This window comes from Neoarius graeffei, chromosome 2, assembly GCF_027579695.1.
Source record: "Neoarius graeffei isolate fNeoGra1 chromosome 2, fNeoGra1.pri, whole genome shotgun sequence".
Lineage (NCBI taxonomy): Eukaryota > Metazoa > Chordata > Actinopteri > Siluriformes > Ariidae > Neoarius > Neoarius graeffei.
Genome location: NC_083570.1, coordinates 20,492,757 through 20,516,568, shown reverse-complemented (window position 1 = coordinate 20,516,568; position 23,812 = coordinate 20,492,757). Strand labels below are relative to the sequence as shown.

At 41.6% G+C, this 23,812-nt stretch overlaps 1 protein-coding gene across 1 annotated transcript in view; it reads left to right on the top strand.

Moving 5' to 3' along the window:
- Positions 1 to 23,812, top strand: part of map3k5 (mitogen-activated protein kinase kinase kinase 5) — a 160,898-nt gene that overhangs the window by 64,179 nt on the left and 72,907 nt on the right. Inside the window, exons 4-8 of the mRNA XM_060913964.1 lie at positions 5,798 to 5,991; positions 7,535 to 7,703; positions 14,787 to 14,893; positions 21,340 to 21,510; positions 22,482 to 22,594. Coding sequence (XP_060769947.1) covers positions 5,798 to 5,991; positions 7,535 to 7,703; positions 14,787 to 14,893; positions 21,340 to 21,510; positions 22,482 to 22,594 — 754 coding nt within the window. The remainder of the gene's footprint in view (positions 1 to 5,797; positions 5,992 to 7,534; positions 7,704 to 14,786; positions 14,894 to 21,339; positions 21,511 to 22,481; positions 22,595 to 23,812) is intronic.

The window sequence follows — 23,812 nt, the reverse complement described above, 5'->3', positions numbered from 1 at the left end:
CCAGTACACAGTTCCCAGGATCGAGGACGCCCTCCATTGTCTCTCTGGTAGTAAGTGGTTCTCTGTGCTGGACTTGAGAAGTGGCTACTACCAGATTCCTATGAGTGAGGCTGACAAAGAGAAGACTGCTTTTATCTGTCCATTGGGGTTCTATCAGTTTGAGCGCATGCCTCAGGGAATCTGTGGTGCCCCTGCCACCTTCCAGAGAGTCATGGAGCGGACAGTCGGAGACATGAATTTTCTTGAAGTTCTCGTGTACTTGGATGACCTGATCGTTTTTGGGCGTACACTGGAGGAGCATGAAGAGCGGCTCTTGAAGGTTCTTGACAGGCTGAAAGCTGAAGGCCTCAAGCTGTCTTTGGACAAGTGTCAGTTTGGGAGAACGTCTGTGAACTATGTTGGGCACATAGTTTCACAGGACGGTATAGCCACTGACCCCTCTAAGATAGAAGCTGTCGTGTCTTGGCCTCGACCTCAGACCGTTACGGAGCTCCGGTCATTTTTGGGTTTCTGCGGCTATTATCGTAGGTTTGTGAAGGGTTTTTCAACTTTGTGTCGTCCTCTGAATGAACTGCTTCAGGGTTGTCAGTCTCACAGGAAGAAGACTTTGAGTTCACAAGCCGCTGACCCGAAACCGTTCTTTCGGCCCTCTGAGCCCTTTGGTCCTCGATGGAGTGATCAGTGCGAGTCTGCTTTTCTGGAGCTGAAGCAGAGGTTGACTCAAGCGCCTGTTCTCGCTTTTGCAGATCCCCAGAAGTCATATGTATTGCATGTGGATGCCAGTCTGGATGGTCTTGGTGGTGTTCTGTATCAGGAGACTGATGGGAGTTTGCGCCCGGTAGCTTTCATTAGTCGCAGCCTGTCTCCTTCTGAGAGGAATTATCCTGCTCACAAGTTGGAATTTCTTGCTTTGAAGTGGGCAATTGTTGACAGGCTGCATGACTACCTTTATGGCGCCACTTTTGAGGTCAGGACTGACAACAACCCGCTGACCTACATCACCAAGTCTGCAAAGCTAGATGCCACTGGTCATCGTTGGTTGTCCGCTTTGTCCACTTACGACTTCAGCTTGAAGTACAGGCCTGGTCGGAGAAACGTGGATGCTGACGCGCTCTCACGACGCCCTCACATCAGTCTGTCTCCTGATGATGAGTGGCAAGAGATTCCGGCTCCCGGTGTTCGAGCTATCTGTCAGGTAGTGGCCACGCAGAGAACAGGTTCTTCTTTTTCTTGTGTGGCTGATCAGATTTGTAGCCACGAGTCTGCTGTTCCGACTGCTTTCTGTCATGTTGCAGCGGTAGCACCTGACGGACTGCCTACTTTCAGTCCTGGTGAGCTTCAAGAGGCTCAGAAGAGTGATCCAGTTCTGGGAGAAGTTTGGCATGCTGTGAGCCTGAAGAAGCCTGCTAGTAGCATCCTGAACAGCCATCCCAACATTAAGGTCCTGAAAAAGGAGTGGGCAAAATTCTCTGTTGATAAGGGTCTACTATACAGGACAATTAAGCTGAGTGACAGGCATGTTAGACAGCTGGTGTTGCCTAAGGAACTTCGGGGTCTTGTGTGTAAGTTGCTACATGATGACAGTGGCCATTTGGGGTTCGACAGGTCGTACAGTTTAGTCCGCGACAGGTTTTATTGGCCCAGAATGAAGCTTGACGTAGAGAAATACTGTAAGACTTGTGAGCGCTGTATCAAGAGGAAGACATTACCTCAACGAGCTGCCCCTCTTTCCCACATTCAGAGTTCAGGGCCCATGGACCTGGTGTGTATAGATTTTCTTTCGATTGAGCCTGACTCTCGAAATGTTTGCAATGTGTTGGTTATCACTGACCATTTCACACGCTACGCCCAAGCTTTTCCCACTAGGGACCAGACCGCAGTTACGGTGGCAAGGACACTGTGGGAAAAGTATTTCATTCATTACGGTTTGCCCACCCGAATACACTCTGACCAGGGAAGGGACTTTGAGAGTCGCTTGATTTCAGAGATGTTGGCCATGTTGGGGGTTAGGAAGTCAAGAACGTCTCCTTACCACCCACAAGGTGATCCTCAGCCAGAGCGATTCAACAGGACGCTGTTGGATATGCTCGGCACTCTTGAGTCCCACCAAAAGTCCAAATGGAGTGAGCATATTTCGCATTTGGTGCATGCCTACAATTGCACTCCAAATGAGGCAACGGGATACTCACCCTACTTCCTGATGTTTGGTCGTGAGGCTCGTCTTCCTGTTGACATGTGCTTTGGAGTGTCGGCAGATAACTCTTCGTTCTCCTCACATTTGAAATATGTGACACAGCTGAAGGAGGAGTTGCAGGCTGCTTATCAGTTAGCCCGTGCCTCCGCGAGTAGGATGAATGAGGGCAATAAGACAAGGTATGACCAGAAAGTGCGCTATCATAACCTGAGTTTGGGGGATCGGGTTTTGATTAGAAACCTGGGCCTAAAAGGGAAGCAGAAGTTGGCTGACAGGTGGAATTCCTGCCTTTACGTGGTAGACAGTCAATTGTCTGATCTTCCAGTGTACAGACTCAAGCCTGTTGATGGTAACGGCCCAGTCAAGGTGATGCACCGTAACCATATCTTGCCTTTGGGACAGGAGGTAAGACTAGGTCCTGTGGTCGCCGCCGCTCCAGCCCGTGGCCCAAGGGCTGTGAAGCGTAGATCAGCAAAGGAGAAGACTAGAACTGGTGTCTCTGAGGTGTTGCCCCCTGTGGTCTGTGCACAGTTTAGTGGGTCAGATTCTGATTCAGAATATGGTTGTTATGCTGAGGATGCTGTGCAACACGCTCCTCTGCCTGCTAGATGGGTACCAGATTCTGCTGCGCCATGTGTCTCCACCGCTGTTAGAAGCCCCAGGTTAGTACACGCACCGAGTGATGTAACGTTAGCTCCACCCAACACTGCACTCCCTGTCCCTCCATATAGGCCCTCTGAAGTAGCTGAAGACTTGGTAGCTGCAGACCGGGAGGGTAGCTCTCCTAATGTTCCCTTGGTAGCTGCCTCAGACTCAGTACCCCTCGCCGTACGTAGGTCACATAGGGATAGGAAGCCTACTAATCGCTTGACTTATGGCCAGCTGGGCGTGCAGAGCAAACGCATAGCTACACCACACCGGTTTTCTCATGCCTGGTGGTGTTCTCCACAGGCTCTTTGTAGCACATGCACACACATGCCGTTTCTAGTCCCATGCACAACTGCCAATGCACCCATTGCTAGTTTTAAGCACTAGTCTCTGTTTGTTTTGGTGTGTTTGTTTTGTCTTGGTAATTTCTTTATTGTTTTTTTTCTCTATCTCTACTTTCCTGTTCACTTTCTGATGCGTGTGACCCAGCATGGGGGCATGCTGTTTTCTTGGTGGGGGGAGAATGTAAGGACCTCTAAAATAAGGTCATTGATACTGTTCATTGGGATATCAGCCATTTTTTTTGTATTGCATTGTAGTGCCTGGTTGACTCCATTTACCGTGATGCCTTGTGGCGTCATCAGTTTTCAATGTTTAAATGTTCTGATCTGTATTGTCCAATCCCATGTATTGTTGATGTATGTTTTTTTGAAATTCCGTGATACCCAATGGTAGAGCGATAAATATGTTTTCCCGCGAACTAGGCGGTACTCGAACATTCCAGGGCGGGAACATTGGATCACCTCGTGAGAGAGAGAGGCGAGCGGAGCCGTTTGGACAGTGGAGAGAGACGGGCGCGTTTTGTGGTCTGTGTTTTTTTTTTTGTCTTTTTTTATTGAGTCGTGGAGGGACTGTTTATAACGGACATCGAGAACAAACGGGACAGAAGGGACATTGCGTCGGAGTGTGCGCGGTGTGGTTGGTGGTCGGCTCGCAACGTGGACTGTTGTTCGTCGGAGCTAGCTCTTAGCCAACCCACCCCCCTTCTCGTGTGGCCATCTGCTGCTGGGCCCCATCGGGGAACCCCCCCCTCTCCTCGCCACCCGCTTGCTGTGGAGGACTCGGTGCGGGACCGAGTGGCTGTTCGGCGAGCAACTGCTGATGCTGGTTCGTGATTACACTTACACTGACATACACACACATGCGCGCCCGTGCGCGTTAACGTTTGGCTCTGGTTTGGACCTGTGGTTCTTGCTGGGCAGCGCAGCGGTTGCTGTGTTGCCTGCGGCTCAGGGAGCTGCCATCAAGTGCACCATCGTAAGGGCCCCAACTGCGCGCTGTTTTGTTTTGTGTCTGTTTTCTGATGTTTGGGGTTGATCGGAAGGGTTTATACGAGTGATCATTTGTTTTTATAGTAAATGTTTATCACAACTACGGTTCTCTAAGTTGTAAACGTAGCCCACGTAAATTATAAACTTTGTGTCACTTTTTCTAGCTTGCGCTCTCTCTCTCTCTCTCTCTCTCTCTCTCTCTCTCTCTCTCCCTTTATTTATTTTTTTTTTCTTAGTTGAGTTGTTTTATTATTCAATAAATTTTGTACTACTGTATTTCAATTCACATGTTGGGTCTTGGCAGATCATTTACCTTCTCACAACTGACTGGTGTTTAGGTAGTTTGGTTAGCGTTACACTCACTTTTACACATTTATTTGTATGAACATTCTGAGGAGATACGTCCTGCACTAGCTTCAAAGTAAGTGTAGTATTTCCCCAGTGGAGGCACCGAGCTACTAAATTTGCAATTGTTATTACTTTATTCACATTTATATTCTTCACCTTCAACTACACAGTTATAAAAATAATAATTATTAATTATACTTGTGGTATCAGGAGTTTCAGCCAGCTCACCATTCCACCGCTGAGAATTTAGGAATCCTGTTGCGCCATTGTTTATTAATATTTAGTGTAATTCATTTTAGCTCTTACTGAGTGCACTAGCACCCGCTAAAAAGGGGTTACAGATAGATAGATAGATAGATAGATAGATAGATAGATAGATAGATAGATAGATAGATAGATAGATAGATAGATAGATAGGCAGGCAGATAGACAGACAAGCGGGCAGACAGATAGATAGACAGACAAGCAGGCAGATAGACAGACAGACAGACAGACAGACAAGCGGGCAGATAGATAGATAGACAGACAGACAGACAAGCAGGCAGATGGTTAGACAGACAGACAGACAGACAGACAGACAGACAAGCGGGCAGATAGATAGATAGATAGATAGATAGATAGATAGATAGATAGATAGATAGATAGATAGATAAGCAGGCAGATAGACAGGCAGGCAGATGGTTAGACAGACAGACAGACAAGCGGGCAGATAGATAGATAGACAGACAGACAGACAGACAGACAGACAGACAAGCAGGCAGATAGACAGACAGGCAGGCAGATGGTTAAATAGACAGACAGACAGACAGACAAACAAGCGGGCAGGTAGATAGATAGACAAGCAGGCAGATAGATAGATAGATAGATAGATAGATAGATAGATAGATAGATAGATAGATAGATAGATAGATAGATAGATAGATAAGCAGCCAGATAAATAGATAGGTAGATAGCTATCTAGATAGAGAGATAGACAAGCAGGCAGGCAGGCAGGCAGATAGATAGATAGATAGATAGATAGATAGATAGATAGATAGATAGATAGATAGATAGATAGATAGTAGCATAGACAAGCAGCCAGATAGACAGATAAAAAAGAAAGCCAGGCAGATTCCTGCAAAAACATTCTCTCTCTCTCTCTCTCTCTGAGTGCTCATTTTGTCCTAGTACATGGCGACTCCATTAACTACTTTTTCATTGTGTACATGGTGCCCATAAATGTTTGAATTTCGTTGCTGCCGGTGCCTATCATTGTCTCTCTCTCTCTCTCTCCCAGTCCTGTGTGGCGAACTACCTGTTTATTCCGTACATGGTGACTCCTCAGAATAAGGTGTACTGCTGTGAGAGCAGCCTCATGAAAGGCCTCAGTGAGCTGATGCAGCCTGGTTTTGAGGCTCTGCTCGGTCCCATCTGCATGCCTCTGGTGGATCGCCTGACCCAGCTTCTCACCAGCACACAGACCAGCTCCTGGTGGGTGAAACTTCACACACACACACACACACACACACACACACACACACACACACACACACACACACACTCATTCTAATTCTGAGACTCTCAAGGTCTGCTTTTATTATCTCAGTATTAGATTTTCTGATTTATGGTTGCATGTTATGATGAGAGGTTGCTAATGATTACACTAGGTTACTCATCACAGGGAAAGTACAGACATGCTGGAGGGTTGGAGGGATCTGTTGAGGTGTGTGTGTGTGCTTATTCAATGCACAAGTTCCTCTTTGTCACACCGAGAAAGCTCTGAGTCATGGATGTTAGACTGAGAAAACTCACTGTGCCCCCCAAAAAAATTTCAAACTGATTTCTTTTTCTTTCTTTTTTAGTTATAGTATGTATTATTTGAATATTTTAATTGCATTTCTAGAACAGTAATAATCATCCAGTAGGTCAAAGCTTCCTTTGAGAAACTGTACTCCATACAGTAACATCTCCAAATGTATCTTGCTAATTCTTTCATATCTGGCTTCTTGGTGATAATTTTACTGTCCAGAAATGAACCCTAGAGCACTTTTTCCTTAAATGTCAGGTCACAAGGGTGGGGTCCAAAACTGCCAGTGGGTCATTTGGGCAGAAGGGGAACACAGTTGTCAATGTTTTTACTGCAGTTGCATTGAGGATTGTAGGTACCAGAGGGCTATAAAATGAAAAAAATCCTGCTTAAATATTTTACTGTGAAAAACGACTGTAAGAACCAAAAATTCTAGGTATTCTTACTTTTTTGCATTCTGTTGTTTGTATTCTGAGCCTGGGGATGAAGTAAGACTGACTGTGATAAACCCTAAATTTGCTGAATGACCTCATGTATGACATGCATGGACAAAAAGAATTATAGACCATTGTTCAAAGACAATTGTTCAATTATAGATCATTGTTCATGAATATTCCCTGATGACCTGAACGGGTTTTTTTTTTGTTTGTTTTTTTGTTTTTTTTTGCGGTGTAATTTTCGGATTTGGAAAAATCATTTTTAGAGCGGAACAAGCTTTATCTCAAAATCTAAACCTACGGACTTCGAATTTGAATTCCACTGCTTCAGTCTGATTCAGCCACTTCGGGTGCTTCTGTTAGATAGGTGTGTGTGGAAGAGATGCGTCATGACTCCTTATGTGCTAAGAAGTTTTTCAGGAGATAATCATGTGAAAAACAGAAATCTCATCACGAGTTTAGCCAAAAATTCTTGGCGGAAAAGCGTAGCTTGGTCAGAACAGCTTTATTTGAGTAACTTGTGAGCAAAACTTGGCCAACAAGAAGATTCTTAGTGGTTGGTATGGATTCAGGAACAGTAGTGGTTGACTCAAGATTTGATTTGATTTCAAATCCAATTTACAACCAAGAGTTTTTGTTTTCCCAACCCCTGTCGGGTAGTGGAAAGGTACTACTACAGCACCACCCCTGACAAGATATACCGGTACAGTAGTTTGTTGGGTGGTGATCCATTCTCAACACTTGATAGCAAGTGTTCGAGTAAACTGTTGTGTTTGTGGTGCTTTTATAGCCAGTACTTCCGGGAAACCATTCTGAACGAGATCCGCAAAGCACGTGAGCTGTACACGGGGGTGGAGCTTGCAGCAGAGTTGGGGCGGATCCAGCAGCGATTGGACAACGTTGAGTGTCTGTCAGCCGACATCGTGATCAACCTGCTGTTGTCATACAGAGACATACAGGTGAGATCTTCACCAATTGAGGTGCAAACCATTGCTGTTGTTGGTCAGTGTTTCTCTCATTATAATCAAGTCATTATCAATAAAGACAGCCAAAGTCGTAGTCATTGCATTTGTCTGCTTTGAATGAAGTGTCACTACAAATCAAAACAAGTCCTTCTGACTGATCATCTTTATCCTCTGATGAAGCATTTCTTTCATGATGGGAGTGGTGTCTTCCATCAGGATGACCCTGACCCCATCGACGATGCACAAGGTCTCACGGAATAGTTTACTCACTAGACGTCAAGCCACTGTTGCAAGCTGTTTTACTGTTTTAGACAGCGCTCGATCTAAGCAAGCATTATCAAAACACCAAGGGAATATCTTTCGGCTGAATGATGTTCTTTACACCAGTAGAATCGATACCAAAGTGTATTGAAGTTGTTCTGGAGGCCCAGTTTACTTCCTTTAGCTACTTCTATCAGAGATATTCCACATTGCTAAGGCACAAACCATTTTTAATAGTAATCAATAGTAATTTTAATCCAATATACAGGCCACTCTTTAAATCAGAACTCAAAGTATCCACTGAGAGCAATAGGAGTCGAGTTTCTCGAAATTGAAACACGACTCATGTCTGATTTTAAATGTTTAATAAGCAGTGAGTCTCCAGGGGCTCCCGCTATCTGCATTTGGCTTCCTGTCTCCTACAAGCAAATACAATCTGATCGAAGAGAGGGTCACAAATTTCAGTCTAATGCATATAGACATGGTCCAGTCGAATGGATGGGAGTGACAGCCCAGTGGAGCAGAGGAACAGTCCATTTTTAATGAACCTAGCAGGAGTCAACATAGCCAAATCTAACAGCGAGACACAATACATAGTGTGAGACTGAACACTGCAGTTTAACAGAACCTAGTCCAGTCATATGGAGATGAACAAAGCTTAACAGAGATAAGAACTACCTGAACCTGCCAGTGGAAGGCATAGTCCAATTTAACAGAGGCACGTCCAGTCTAATAGAAATCAGCACAGTCCATTTTATTGACAGTGACATTATTCATGATATAATAGAGGTAGACGTAATCGATTTGAATTGTCATAGTCCAATCTCATGGAGTAGGCACAGTCCAGTTAAATGGACTGACATACTATACATTGCAGTTTATAGCTATAGACACAATTAAATGCAGTCCAATCTAATGGAGATAAGTACAACCCCGATTCCAAAAAAGTTGGGACAAAGTACAAATTGTAAATAAAAACGGAATGCAATGATGTGGAAGTTTCAAAATTCCATATTTTATTCAGAATTGAACATAGATGACATATCAAATGTTTAAACTGAGAAAATGTATCATTTAAAGAGAAAAATTAGGTGATTTTAAATTTCATGACAACAACACATCTCAAAAAAGTTGGGACAAGGCCATGTTTACCACTGTGAGACATCCCCTTTTCTCTTTACAACAGTCTGTAAACGTCTGGGGACTGAGGAGACAAGTTGCTCAAGTTTAGGGATAGGAATGTTAACCCATTCTTGTCTAATGTAGGATTCTAGTTGCTCAACTGTCTTAGGTCTTTTTTGTCGTATTTTCCGTTTTATGATGCGCCAAATGTTTTCTATGGGTGAAAGATCTGGACTGCAGGCTGGCCAGTTCAGCACCCGGACCCTTCTTCTACGCAGCCATGATGCTGTAATTGATGCAGTATGTGGTTTGGCATTGTCATGTTGGAAAATGCAAGATCTTCCCTGAAAGAGACGTCGTCTGGATGGGAGCACATGTTGCTCTAGAACCTGGATATACCTTTCAGCATTGATGGTGTCTTTCCAGATGTGTAAGCTGCCCATGCCACACGCACTAATTCAACCCCATACCATCAGAGATGCAGGCTTCTGAACTGAGCGCTGATAACAACTTGGGTCGTCCTTCTCCTCTTTAGTCCGAATGACACGGCGTCCTTGATTTCCATAAAGAACTTCAAATTCTGATTCGTCTGACCACAGAACAGTTTTCCACTTTGCCACAGTCCATTTTAAATGAGCCTTGGCCCAGAGAAGACGTCTGCGCTTCTGAATCATGTTTAGATACGGCTTCTTCTTTGAACTATAGAGTTTTAGCTGGCAATGGCGGATGGCACGGTGAATTGTGTTCACAGATAATGTTCTCTGGAAATATTCCTGAGCCCATTTTGTGATTTCCAATACAGAAGCATGCCTGTATGTGATGCAGTGCCGTCTAAGGGCCCGAAGATAACGGGCACCCAGTATGGTTTTCTGGCCTTGACCCTTACATACAGTCAGGTCTAATGGAACCAGATGCAGACCAATGTATCTAAATGCAAACAGGACACACTCTGCTCTAAACTATTATGAAGTTAAGCATATCAGACGCTCGCTGGCCGTGCTGTGAAAATTCTGCATGCAGATGCTCATCTAAGTTTCCAAATCTGTCATTGATTAACTTTTGAATATTTTCTATCATAAATACTATCTTGTCTGTGAAGATTCTCAATCATCCAGGTCATAGTAAACTGTGGGTGGTAGAAAAGGGCAACTGGACTTGCTTGAAGATTCTTGAAAACGTTTCACCTCTCGTCCAAAAGGCTTCCTCAGTTCTGTCTGACTAATAGGGAGTATCAGATATTTATCCTCTGAGGATAAATATCTGATACTCCCTATTAGTCAGACAGAACTGAGGAAGCCTTTTGGACGAGAGGTGAAACGTTTTCAAGAATCTTCAAGCAAGTCCAGTTGCCCTTTTCTACCACCCACAACATAAATACTATCATTAAAAAGCTATCATTAAAAAGAACTTTATCTCGATAAGATCTGCTCAGTACTTTGGGAGTAACGGCAGGATGGATGTCGGGAAACTGCCAGTGCTTTTTGAGCCACGGGAAAGCAGTCAGTCTCTCTCTCTCTCACTCTTCTGATTAGTTTCTGACTGGATTGCTTGTGAATATCAATCAGATAACTTTTATAGGGATGTTCTCTCGCTCTCACTGTCTCTGGTGAAGTATTCAGCAACATTTTCCGTCAGCTAGTTTTGACATTATGCTTCATGGGAGACTTTGAAGTGAGTCTTCATAGCTTTACCTACTTAGTTTTTCAAATCAAACTGATTCATGCAAATAAATAACTATTTTAGAATAACTGTAGTTGTTTCGATGAAAAATATTGAGATCTTGGTGGTCGGAATGATATTTAAAAAAACCCGGAAGTCAGAAACGCAAGTATCAGTTTCAATTCAATTAAATGGAATTGTTTATTGGATGTGGCTCACACAGTTTTTTTAAGGTTTGCCTTGAAAGCTGTGAATATTAATCGAAATTATCATTTATAGTCTTTCATATAAACACTAGTAGGCCCTACTAGTAGAACTACAAAGGCCTACAGAGCACAAAGAGGGGATTAGAAATAATCTTTTATTACTTTTTTATTTTGATAGAAGAAGGTAGATGTGAATGACATTCAGTGCTTATTTATGCATATTTTATAATTAACATTGATTTCTCCCTCTTTGTGATGTATAAATGAGAGTTAAGATCAGTTTTATATTGCACAAATAAAGCCATTTGGTGAAACTTTGAAGAAGAGAGTGTACCGATTTAACATTTTAACCTAATTAGCATAATCAATGCTAATTTGCATAATGTGTTTTTGCTAATTTTTCAAAGTTTGTATTCGGTTTACAACCATCTACAGTGGGGCAAAAAAGTATTTAGTCAGTCACCAATTGTGCAAGTTCTCCCACTTAAAAAGATGAGAGAGGCCTGTAATTTTCATCATAGGTACACCTCAACTATGAGAGACAGAATGAGAAAAAAAAATCCAGAAAATCACATTGTCTGACTTTTAAAGAATTTATTTGCAAATTATGGTGGAAAATAAGTATTTGGTCAATAACAAAAGTTAATCTCAATACTTTGTTATATACCCTTTGTTGGCAATGACAGAGGTCAAATGTTTTCTGTAAGTCTTCACAAGGTTTTCACACACTGTTGCTGGTATTTTGGCCCATTCCTCCATGCAGATCTCCTCTAGAGCAGTGATGTTTTGGGGCTGTCGCTGGGCAACACGGACTTTCAACTCCCTCCAAAGATTTTCTATGGGGTTGAGATCTGGAGACCGGCTAGGTCACTCCAGGACCTTGAAATGCTTCTTACGAAGCCACTCCTTCGTTGCCCAGGCGGTGTGTTTGGGATCATTGTCATGCTGAAAGACTCAGCCACGTTTCATCTTCAATGCCCTTGCTGATGGAAGGAGGTTTTCACTCAAAATCTCACGAAACATGGCCCCATTCATTCTTTCCTTTACACAGGTCAGTCGTCCTGGTCCCTTTGCAGAAAAACAGCCTCAAAGCATGATGTTTCCACCCCCATGCTTCACAGTAGGTATGGTGTTCTTTGGATGCAACTCAGCATTCTTTCTCCTCCAAACACGACAAGTTGAGTTTTTACCAAAAAGTTCTATTTTGGTTTCATCTGACCATATGACATTCTCCCAATCCTCTTCTGGATCATCCAAATGCTCTCTAGCAAACTTCAGACGGGCCTGGACATGTACTGGCTTAAGCAGGGGGACACGTCTGGCACTGCAAGATTTGAGTCCCTGGCGGCGTAGTGTGTTACTGATGGTAGCCTTTGTTACTTTGGTCCCAGCTCTCTGCAGGTCATTCACTAGGTCCCCCCGTGTGGTTCTGGGATTTTTGCTCACCGTTCTTGTGATCATTTTGACCCCACGGGGTGAGATCTTGCGTGGAGCCCCAGATCGAGGGAGATTATCAGTGGTCTTGTATGTCTTCCATTTTCTAATAATTGCTCCCACAGTTGATTTCTTCACACCAAGCTGCTTACCTATTGCAGATTCAGTCTTCCCAGCCTGATGCAGGTCTACAATTGTGTTTCTGGTGTCCTTTGACAGCTCTTTGGTCTTGGCCATAGTGGAGTTTGGAGTGTGACTGTTTGAGGTTGTGGACAGGTGTCTTTTATACTGATAACGAGTTCAAACAGGTGCCATTAATACAGGTAACGAGTGGAGGACAGAGGAGCCTCTTAAAGAAGAAGTTACAGGTCTGTGAGAGCCAGAAATCTTGCTTGTTTGTAGGTGACCAAATACTTATTTTACCGAGGAATTTACCAATTAATTCATTAAAAATCCTACAATGTGATTTCCTGGATTCTTTCCCCCCATTCTGTCTCTCATAGTTGAAGTGTACCTATGATGAAAATTACAGGCCTCTCTCATCTTTTTAAGTGGGAGAACTTGCACAATTGGTGGCTGACTAAATACTTTTTTGCCCCACTGTATGTGCCTGCCAATTTCCATGTAAATATCTTGAAAAATAAAAAAGTTATTAAGAAAATACATTTGATCTCATTGGTTAATGAGGCCCATTTTGGACCATGTGATCCTCATACAGGATATTACGGCAGTTTTCGAAAAATTAAGACGTTTTTTCAATCTTTGATTTGTAATATCTCAAGAACCGATAAACATATTTTAATTCTGTAAAAATTATGTTGTTCAGCATTCACTTCTGAATCCAATTAAAGCAATTTCAAGCAGTTTGGACTGAATTTGAATTTTCACCTGATATGCCTCCTGAAGTCTAATAAAAGTTTGGACAGTCCAGTCTGAAAGAGGTGATGCAGTTCAGCTGAAAATAAGTAGACATAACCAAAACAAGTAGTCAGTAGACATAGTCCAGTGCGCTGAAATTAGACCAAATAGAAACGTCTCAGTCTAATGACAAATAATGCAGTCCAATCGAAGCAATTTAGAAAATACAGTATAAAGCAATCTGTGCCAAACATGGATAAAAGTATCTATAATTTTTCCTTCACTACCACCAGCATCTAGCATATGCCACTCGCATGTCACCTCACGCCTCATCAATAAATAATATGAAGATCAGCATATGATCAACGTTGACTGCATTATTTATATTGCTTTGAGCGGTTTCGTGCTGTGTAGTGCCTCAAGAGTGTCATATGGGAGGGTTTCATTAATAATGCAGAGTGTGTTGGGAATGAAATAACTGTCTCTCATTGCTGCAAAAACAGCATTCTAACAAAACAAAGCTCATGTTTATGATCAATCATGAGAGACATTTTATTTAGAAATCGAAGCTTGTTTTTGGACAAGTGAGATATTTCAAGGTTTGGTGAAAGTTCCAGTTTTTTTTTTTCACTTATGCAGAATGTAGTCGATTTTAGCAAAGACAGGTTTGGTGTGCTATGGTTGCTTTATTTATTTATTTAGTTAGTTATTTTTACACAAAAATTACTACTAAGGCTGATGTAGCTAACAAGTAAAGGACATCTATCTCAACCAAAATCTTCCATAAATACATGGCTGAATCTCATCGAAACACATTTATAAACTGCATAATCTTATTTTTACACTAGTATGGCACATGGTAGAGTGCATACTTTTGCTAAGCTACATATGAGCATCAAAATCAAATCACTTGAACTTAGGATAATACTAAAGCTGTACGCCAAATTTCATCCAAATCCGTTCATTACTTTTGGAGTTATGTTGGGAACAGACAAAAAAAAACCCAAACAAACAAACTTGGATCCCAAAACATATCTGGATCCTGGATCTACATACATACCTAGATTTGGATCAAAATCTAGTCAATTGTTCCTTGGCCCATGGTTCACCTTTCCTCCAAAATTCATCCAAATCCGTTCACTACTTTTTGAGTTATGTTGGGAACAGACAAAAAAAATCCTGGATCCGCATACATATCTGGATCCTGGATCTACTGTACATACTGGACATATTCTGATTTGCATCAAAATCTAATCGATTGTTCCTTGGCTGATGGCTCACTTTCGCTCCAAATTTCATCCAAATCCGTTTGGTACTTTTTGATTTACACTGAAATAAAAAAATTTGTAAATGACCTACAAATACTTTGGAGGCGGAGCCTATGGTCTTGAATGATACTGAATTGCACCGAATATGTATAAAGTTTGGCTTGTCCATGATGGCTTATCCAGTGACATTGCACTGCTCAGCTACATAATGAAGTAATATTTTGCTTGGAAATCCAATAAAATAAAACGTCTTATTTGTCCGTTTGTAGGATTATGAATCCATCGTGAAGCTGGTCGAGACTCTAGAAAAGCTTCCAACATTTGACCCGATTGCCAACCCTCATGTGAAATTCCACTATGCCTTCGCTCTAAACAGGTAACGTGTGTGTGTAAGAATTACTTTCCTTCAGACATTTATAATGTTCATGGGCTTCCCTTTTCATTTGCATGTGTTAATATTGCGTTTTATTTATAAAAGCATCGATGTGATGTCTCCTTGCCAGGTAATACACTCATGACTCGTGGGCATATCATCATTTTTTTTAAACTTCTATTCACTGCATTTATTTATTTATTTATTAAATAACACATCCCACTTTTCAACTGCATTCTAACAGTTTCCTCCATTCAAGCACCAGCCCTTGAAAAAAAAATAGCAGCATGTTACGTGAAGAGAGATTTAATTGCACTTATGTGCTGTCTGAAATGAGGCAGTAAGGGGGATTCAAAAGCTTGCAGAGGGACATGAAATTCTCTGGTAATTGTCACCCTGGGGACGGTTCATCATGTCACGCATCAGAGCCATCCACGCTGAATGACTTGTGTCACAGGGGAGATGTGAGAAAGTGCAAACCAGTGGAAACGACACCTAATGCTGGTTCGCAGATGAAGCATCCCAGTGAGTCTGAACTCGGCTTTGTGATAGTGAGCTGTGTAAGCGTATAGATGTGTGTAGGTGCACAAGTGGGATGATATGTATGCAGATAAGATAAAAATGTGGACAATTCATGACTCTCTCGCCGTTTCTTACCTTTTGGCATTTATTCTTCCAGTCTTTTCGCTTATTCTCATATGTTCATCCTTTTGTTTGTCCTTCTAGTTGTTCATTTGCATATTATTTCCCGCCCCCAAGTGTTCAGCCAGTGTCTTTCACCCTATCTTACTCTTTTTTTTCCCCTCTGTATATCTCTCTTTTTACCTTCTGGCTCATTCAGTGTCTCAGCCTCTGTCCTCTTTCTGTTTTTTCTGTTTTCCTGACTTCTGTTCATCTCTCAGAGCTTCTTTCCTATCATTTTTAGCTCTTCATGTATTCTCTCACAATTTGTCTATTGCTATCCATTGTATTTTACATTAAGGGTTGCATATATAATTAGTTGTGATGTATTTAATAAGTCATTGATTAGCTGTAACTCATATATACAGTTGTGGTCAGAAGTTTACATACAGTGACATGAATGTCATCTTGGATATGAATGTCATGGCAATATTTGAGCTTTCAGTAATTCCTTTGAACTGTTCTTTTTCTTTGGCAGAATGATTGTACAGCATACAGCTTTAATTAAAAAAAAACACTAGAATTTGGTGCACAAGTTTTAATTTTCTTTGGGTTTTCTGAAATCAACACACGGTCAAAATTATACATACAGAGTCAAAATTTACATACACTCACTTAGATTATTAATTCAGAGGTGCTGAAATTTCCAAAATGTCTTTTATCTTGCCAAGGCCAAGGTCTCTTAACTTCCTGTTAGTGATCGTGATTGACTACAGATTTTTATGAAGACTTCTCTGTGCCTTCATAAAAAGGGTTTGTTTACAGCACTCATTGGATTGACCAACACACAGTAAAATGGGAAAGTCCAAGGAGCTCAGTGCAGATCTGAGAAAGAGGATAGCAGATATACACAACTCCGGAATGTCTCTTGGAGCCATTTCTAAACAACTGCAAATTCCAAGATCAGTGCAAACAATCGTATACAAGTTATTGTGAAGTGTAGTCACTTTGCCAAACCACTTTGCTTCAAGAAAACCCAAACTGTCACCCTCAGCTGAAAGGAAATTGGTTCGGATGATCAGGAACAACCTGGGAACCACCATGGCACAGCCCTGTCATGAACTGGAAGCTGATGGATCACTGTCTACAGTTCAGATCACCATGGACTAAGAGGCTGCTATCCAAGAAATAACCCCCTGCTCCAAAATTGACATCTTCAACCTTAACTAAAGTTTGAAGCCGACCACACAAAGAAAAAGCCTTCTGGAGAAAAGCTGTATGGTCAGATGAGACAAAGATTTAGTTGTTTGGCCACAATGACCACCATGTACAGAGGGACACTGTACCAGCTGGTGGTGGTGGTAGGATCATCATGCTCTGGGGCTGTTTTGCTGCCAGTGGAACTGGTTCATTGCACAAAGTGGATGGAATAATGAAGAAGGAGGATGACCTCAGAATTCTTCAGCATAAACCATCAGAAACTTGAACACGACTTGAGAGTTACAACAGGACAATGAACCCAAACACGCATCAGAGCTGGTTGTGGAGGATAAAGCAGGCTAACATTAAGCTTCAAACAAGTCCTGACTTCAACCCTATTGAAAATATATGGACCGTGCTTGTAAGTTGAGTCCATGCCAAGAAAAATTTTTTTTAATTGAACTCTACCAATTCTACCATGAAGAGTCATGAAATATCCAACCAGAATTCTGCCAGAAGCTTGTTCATGGTAAACAAAAATGTTTGGTCAAGGTGAATCTTGTGAAGAGACATTTTACCCAAATATTAGGTGTGCTGTATGTATACTTTTGACCCTGTGTTGATTTCAGAAAACCCAAAGAAAATTAAAACTTGTGCTACAAATTCTAGTGTTGTTTTTTTAAATTTAAGATGTATGCTGTACATTCTGCCACAGAAAAAGAACAGTTCAAAGAAATGACTGAAAGCCCAAATATTGCCATGACATTCATATCCAAGAGGACATTCATGTCACTGTATGTAAACTTCTGACCACAACTGTATATGTATGCCAAATATTATGTAAACCATAGTTAGTACAAAGTAAAAGTGTTTAATAGAAGCGACGATGCAACCAAAATGTGCACACCCTTAGAACAAAATTAAAAGGAATTTTCCACATGATAACCATTTAAGTTTATTTATTCAGTAACTACAGTGAAACTAATAGGAAAGGTGTGTTGTAGTAGGGGTTCACGAATGTGAACCTAGACATTTAATGGATTAATAGGGGTTTTCTTGAGTTACATTCTTTCTGCTTCTCTTATTTGGTGCTGCATTCACCTCATTCCTTCTCACTTATTTTGTCTGAGCTGAAGACTGGAGTCCATTGTTTGCGTTGTTATTCGATCAACATGTTCAAACATCAAATATGCATGTTCGGAATAAACAGGATATAAATGTTATGGCTGCTTTCACAATCTCACATTCTCTTCTTTACCTTGTTATGAAGGTATAGCCTTTATAACCTTATTGGAAACATGTTAAACATGTTTAATATTGAAATATTTCTCATGTGCTTAGCGATTCTGGTGCTAATGTATTGGTCGGTCCTGTACCGTAGCTTCCTGTTTTGTGAGTTGTGTGCCGTTCTGATAATCAAGGCATGACATTTGTTGTATGGATACAATGGAGTTTAACAGGAGAAAAACAATGGTCAGGTTTTGCTGTTAGCTCCTAAAACCAAAAGTGGCAGGCCTTCGTTTAGCACTCAGCAATGTTCAGAAATTCATGATGTAAATCAAGTCAAGTCAAGTTTATTTGTACAGCGCTTTTAACAATAAACATTGTCGCAAAGCAGCTTTACAGAATTTGAAAGACTTAAAACATGAGATAATTTTATCCCTAATCTGTCCCCAATGAGCACGCCTGTGGCGACGGTGGCAAGGAAAAACTCCCTCAGACAACATGAGGAAGAAACCTCGAGAGGAACCAGACTCAAAAGGGAACCCATCCCCATCCGGGCAACAACACACAACATGACTATAACATTAACAGTCCTAACATAAAGTCAGCTTCGTTGATGCTATAAACCCCCCACCGACGGAAACCCGAGTGCAAAACCGTTCACGACAACTGCAGTCCCAAAGTCAGCAAGTCAACTGCAGTCCTAAAGTCAGCAAGTCAACTGCAGTCCCCAGCCACAAAAGCACCACTGCAAATCGACCAACTCAGCATGACTATAACCCCAAATCAGAAAAAGTTGGGACGGTATGTTGAAATTGAAATTAAATATTCAAAATAGACACCAATTTCAATTTTGATTCTTGCAACATATTTCAAAAAAAGTTTGGACCATAAAGCATTTACCACTTTGTAATGTTTCCATTCCTTCTCACAACACTTAAAAGATGTTTATAGACTGAAGACACCAAGTGATGAAGCGTTGCAGGTGTTATTTTGTCCCATTCTTCCTGCAAACAGGTCTTAAAGCGTGCAACAGTACGAGGTCGTCGTTGTCATATTTTTCGTTTCAAAATTCGCCACACATTCTCTATTGGGGACAGAGGGGACTGGCACCCTCTTCTTTCGCAGCCATGCCTTTGTAATGTGTGCAGAATGTGGTTTTGCATTGTCTTGTTGAAATCTCCCTGGAAAAGATGTCGTCTTGAAGGCAGCATATGCTGCTCCAAAATCTCACTGTACTTTTCTGCATTAATGCTGCCATCATGGAAGTGTAAGTTACCTTTGCCAAGGGTACTGACGCAACCCCAACCCATGACAGACCCTGGCTGGTAACAGTCTGGATGGTCTTTTTTGTCTTTGGTCCGGAGCACATGGTGTCCATTTCTTACAAAAAAGACCTGGAATACAGATCTGTCTGACCACAATACACGTCTCCAGAGAATTCAGTGGCGCTTCTGGGCACAATTAACAGAAGGCTTCCTTTTTACACAGTAAAGTTTTAACTGGCATTTGTAGCTGTAACTCCATATTGTAGTGCTTGACAAAGGTTTGCCAAAGTAATCCCAAGCCCATGTGGTTTTATCATCTATAGATGAATGACGGTTCTTGATGCAATGCCGTCTGAGGGATCAGAGATCACGGGTGTTCAGATTAGGCTTGTACCCTTGCCCTTTACACACCGAAATTCCTCCAGATTTCTTGAATTGTTTAATGATATTATACACCGTAGAGGGTGAAATATCCCAATCCCTTCATATCTTTCTTTGAGGAACATTGTTTTGAAACATTTCAATAATTTTCTCATGCATTTGTTGACAAACTGGAGATCCTCAGTCCATCTTTTGTTTCTCAAAGTAGACTGATTTTGTACCAGATCATGATTGCAGTCACACTGACATCACCTATTTCAAATCATATCATTATTTAATTGCTTTGCCTCATCACGAGCCCTAAATTGCTCCTATCCCAACTTTTTTTTTTTTTAGAATGTACTGCAGGCCTGAAACTCGGGAATGGATGTATATTAACAAATGAAATGAAGTTGACCAGACAAAACATGAAATATCTTGGGTTCATTCTGTCTGCAGCGAAATCCAAGTCAAAGTAGATTTTGAAATCACTGCTTTCTTTGTTTATTTGCATTTTCCATACCGTCCCAACTTTTTCCCAGTTTGGGGTTGTATATGATGACAAGCATGATGGCGTATACGGATTATGTACAGAGTTTACAGGTAAGGAGGTCGGGGTGCTGGACATGCTGTATCACTCTCCTTAGGCAGAGATGAAGCAAGGGAAGAATCGCATTGGCGCCACTATCAGCAGGTAGTCAATCAGAATGTAGGAAACTGGAAGTAGTCCAATATATCGATGAAAGACGTTTCGACTAAAAATTCAACCTAGAATTAAGAATTTCATTCCAAATTAAATTTTGGACTCAATTGAACATGACATTAATTATAGATATTGATATGAGTGGTTCATGGTAGAGCTTGCCTTAAAGTTGCATGCAAGCTAACGAAGGATATCATCATAATGTTCTGTTTACTAACTAGCTCCTTGATGTCACAGTGGTTAAATTTAAACCACTTATCTTTATCTCAGTGATTGCATGTTAATATCTTTAGGGATTCCCCTGAGTGCAGGGGTGTGTGTGTGGGCAAAGGAAAGGTAGAGGAAATGTAGTATAGAAAACCTTTTTTTTCCCCATGATTCATATTTATCCGTTCTCTTTAAACAGAAATCATTTTTGGTATCTATTTAAGATATATAAGACGGTAATAGGCTGAGGCCTTCATGCGCTACCAATGAGTCAGGAAAGAATCATTTAAACTCAGCAGATTCAATTTTCACCCGCTTTTCAAAAGCAAACCCTAATTCATGGTTTCCATCTTGGCCAGGATAAGTGGCTACAAATAATGGATGGATGGATGGATGGATATGACATGTCCATCCATCCATTATCTGTAGCCGCTTATCCTGTCCTACAGGGTTGCAGGGAAGCTAGAGTCTATCCCAGCTGACTATGGGCGAGAGGTGGGGTACATCCTGGACAAGTCACCAGGCCATCGCAGGGCTGACACATAGACACAGACAACTATTCACATTCATGGTCAATTTAGAACCACCAATTAGCCTAACCTGCATGCCTTTGGGGGAAACCGGAGTACCCGGAGGAAACCCACGCAGACAGCATGCAAACTCCACACAGAGAGGCCCTCGTCAGCCGCTGGGCTCGAACCCAGGACCTTCTTGCCGTGAGGCGACAGCGCTAACCACTACACCACCGTGCCACCTTATATGACGCTTCATGTTGGGAAATTCATTTTCAGTATCATTTCACGTTCCAATTGGTGAAATGGATTTTGACCCATAAGGCTTAACGCTTCCATTCCTCCCACATTTAGGAGGAACCAGCCTGGGGACCGACAGCGAGCTCTGAACATCATGCTGCCACTGGTGGAATCTGAAGAGCAAGTGGCCTCGGACATTTACTGCTTGGTGGGACGCATCTATAAAGACATGTTTCAGGACTCGCACTTCTCTGACACTCAAAGCCGAGACAGCAGCATACAATGGTGAGCAAAAGCTTTATTCGCCAAATGCACTGGTGCATCTTACAAGCATTACATTCACTTCGTATAATACACATCTAGTACATAATCCAAATACTCAAAAAAACAGAAGTGACACATTGAGACTGAATGAGTTTTCATAAAACAAAGTAATTGAGAAACAGGAAGTGGTGGAGGGAATTTCGTCATTATGAAACAGAAAATATGTATACCCTTCCAGTAAATGTAGCATGCATTTCGCTTTCTAATTATACTGCAATGTAAAATCTCTAATAAACTTATTCAGGCTTAGAAATTTTAATTACACTTTCTATCATAGTGCTCTTGAATTCTCAGATCTGACTGGTTAAGCGTTGATTCATTGTACATAACAGCAGCTCTGAAAGTAGCGCTGAGTACAGTAAAAGTCAAATCTCAGGTTTATATTAACACGCTTGTTCTTTCGTAACAGCGTACGCAGCGGATTCTCAACCGAAATAGATTTGTAACGAGCGTCATTATTGATACGTTGAAGGTTGAAATGCTGTTTAGAAATAAGCTGTTGATTATTTCAGAGGTAAAGCTGTAAATTTTAATTCATCTGGATGGAGGGCTTTGCGGTTTCTCGGTAACAGGCTACATTTTTCAATAAGCTGCGTGTTATTGCGATCAAGCTCTTGGTCTTTCTCATGAGATCTACAATACATTGGTTCGAATAAAAAATGACTAAGGTCGTAGATAGATAATCTTCAAAGACAGAGTATTATCTGTTTTTATAGCTTTTAATAAATTCCATTGGTTAAAGCAAGCATCACGTGACACGAATACTCATGAAATTATAATACATTGGTGTTTAAAGTGTGTCACTTTTTTTAACCAGTAATGTTCTGTTAATAGGTTTAAGTGACTTCTTGGGATAAATGACTTAACAAATAGCTTCATTATACAGAAAATGATCTCAAGAACTCCTGTCTTTCCTGTCTTATCCCCAATAGGTTCAGGAAAGGGTTTGAATCGGAGCCCACATTGCACTCGGGTATAAATTACGCTGTGCTTTTGCTGGCCGCTGGTCACCAGTTTGACTCTTCCTTCGAGCTCCGTAAAGTGGGTGGGTAGAAACATACACGCATACCCCTTTTCAACCAACAGGGAACAGGTTCTGTTCTTGTTCATGCACCAAGTTTTGAACCATTCGGAGCATTTCGACCAAAAGCAGATTGGTTTGGAACCAGAAAAGTTGGTTCCTAGCTGGGACCAAAATATAGCTGGTTTTTCCAGTGCAAACCATGACAACATAAGTGGGTGTGTCTTTAGTTTGGAAAGGAAGTGGAGCGCACCAATGGAGAACGCAACGGACAAGGATACATCTTCAGAAAAAAAAAACATGGACCAAAAACAAATATCTGCAATAACAGAACAAAAACTTGCAGGTAATCAATGTGCACCAACATAATAGATTTGCTACTCCTGTTTACTACCGTTGTGAATTGTGCAACGCTCACTGTTCATGATGCATCCTCGATGACAACGGTTCCGCTCAATCCTGGTGAAAACGTGGGCCGATTCTCTAGCTGGCACCAGGGTTCAAAGAATCCTGAATGGAACCGGTTCAAGAATCCATTCCCTGCTAGTTGAAAAGGGGTAACACACACACACACACACACACACATGCTCCCAGGGTTCCCAGGATCCTATGTTCTAATCTTAACCCAAACCTCTTAACCCTAACCCTAACCTAACCCTTATTGGAGCTTACAAAGACACTGCAACACTTTACGTGTGGCCTTTTTTTTGGGGAGGGGGGATATTCTGTAAGACAGCACTTGTTAATGTTTAAACTCTTACTGCAGAATCCAGCATTGAGGCTTAAAATAAAACTGTCATCCTTGTCGTCGCCCACTGCGTAATTACACACAGTGAAATTTTTGTCAGGGAATAAATGCATAATTGAGCTCCTCACTCCTGCAGCTTCCGTTCCAGCAACCTGAATGGGGGAACAAGTGAAATGGAAATGTAGGTGTGTGTAGACAGGCAGATTTGAAGGGGTGATGAAATGGTTAGAAATGGAAAGTAGGAAACAGGATAGTTGGATTCTGTCTCTCGGATTAATGTGTGTGTTGCCAAAAAGCTGTTCCTGAAAATGAATACTACTTTTCACTTATTTGATAACTGTTGAGTAAGGCTACAGTATTTTAGCCTGAAATGAAATCCACCTGTGAAAGTGAAATAGCATGAATAATCCAAGTATCATGTGTACACATACTCTTTGCTTCAATTTTGCTGACCATGATTCAAGTTGCAACGATTTCTTAGAAAGATTCCTGTA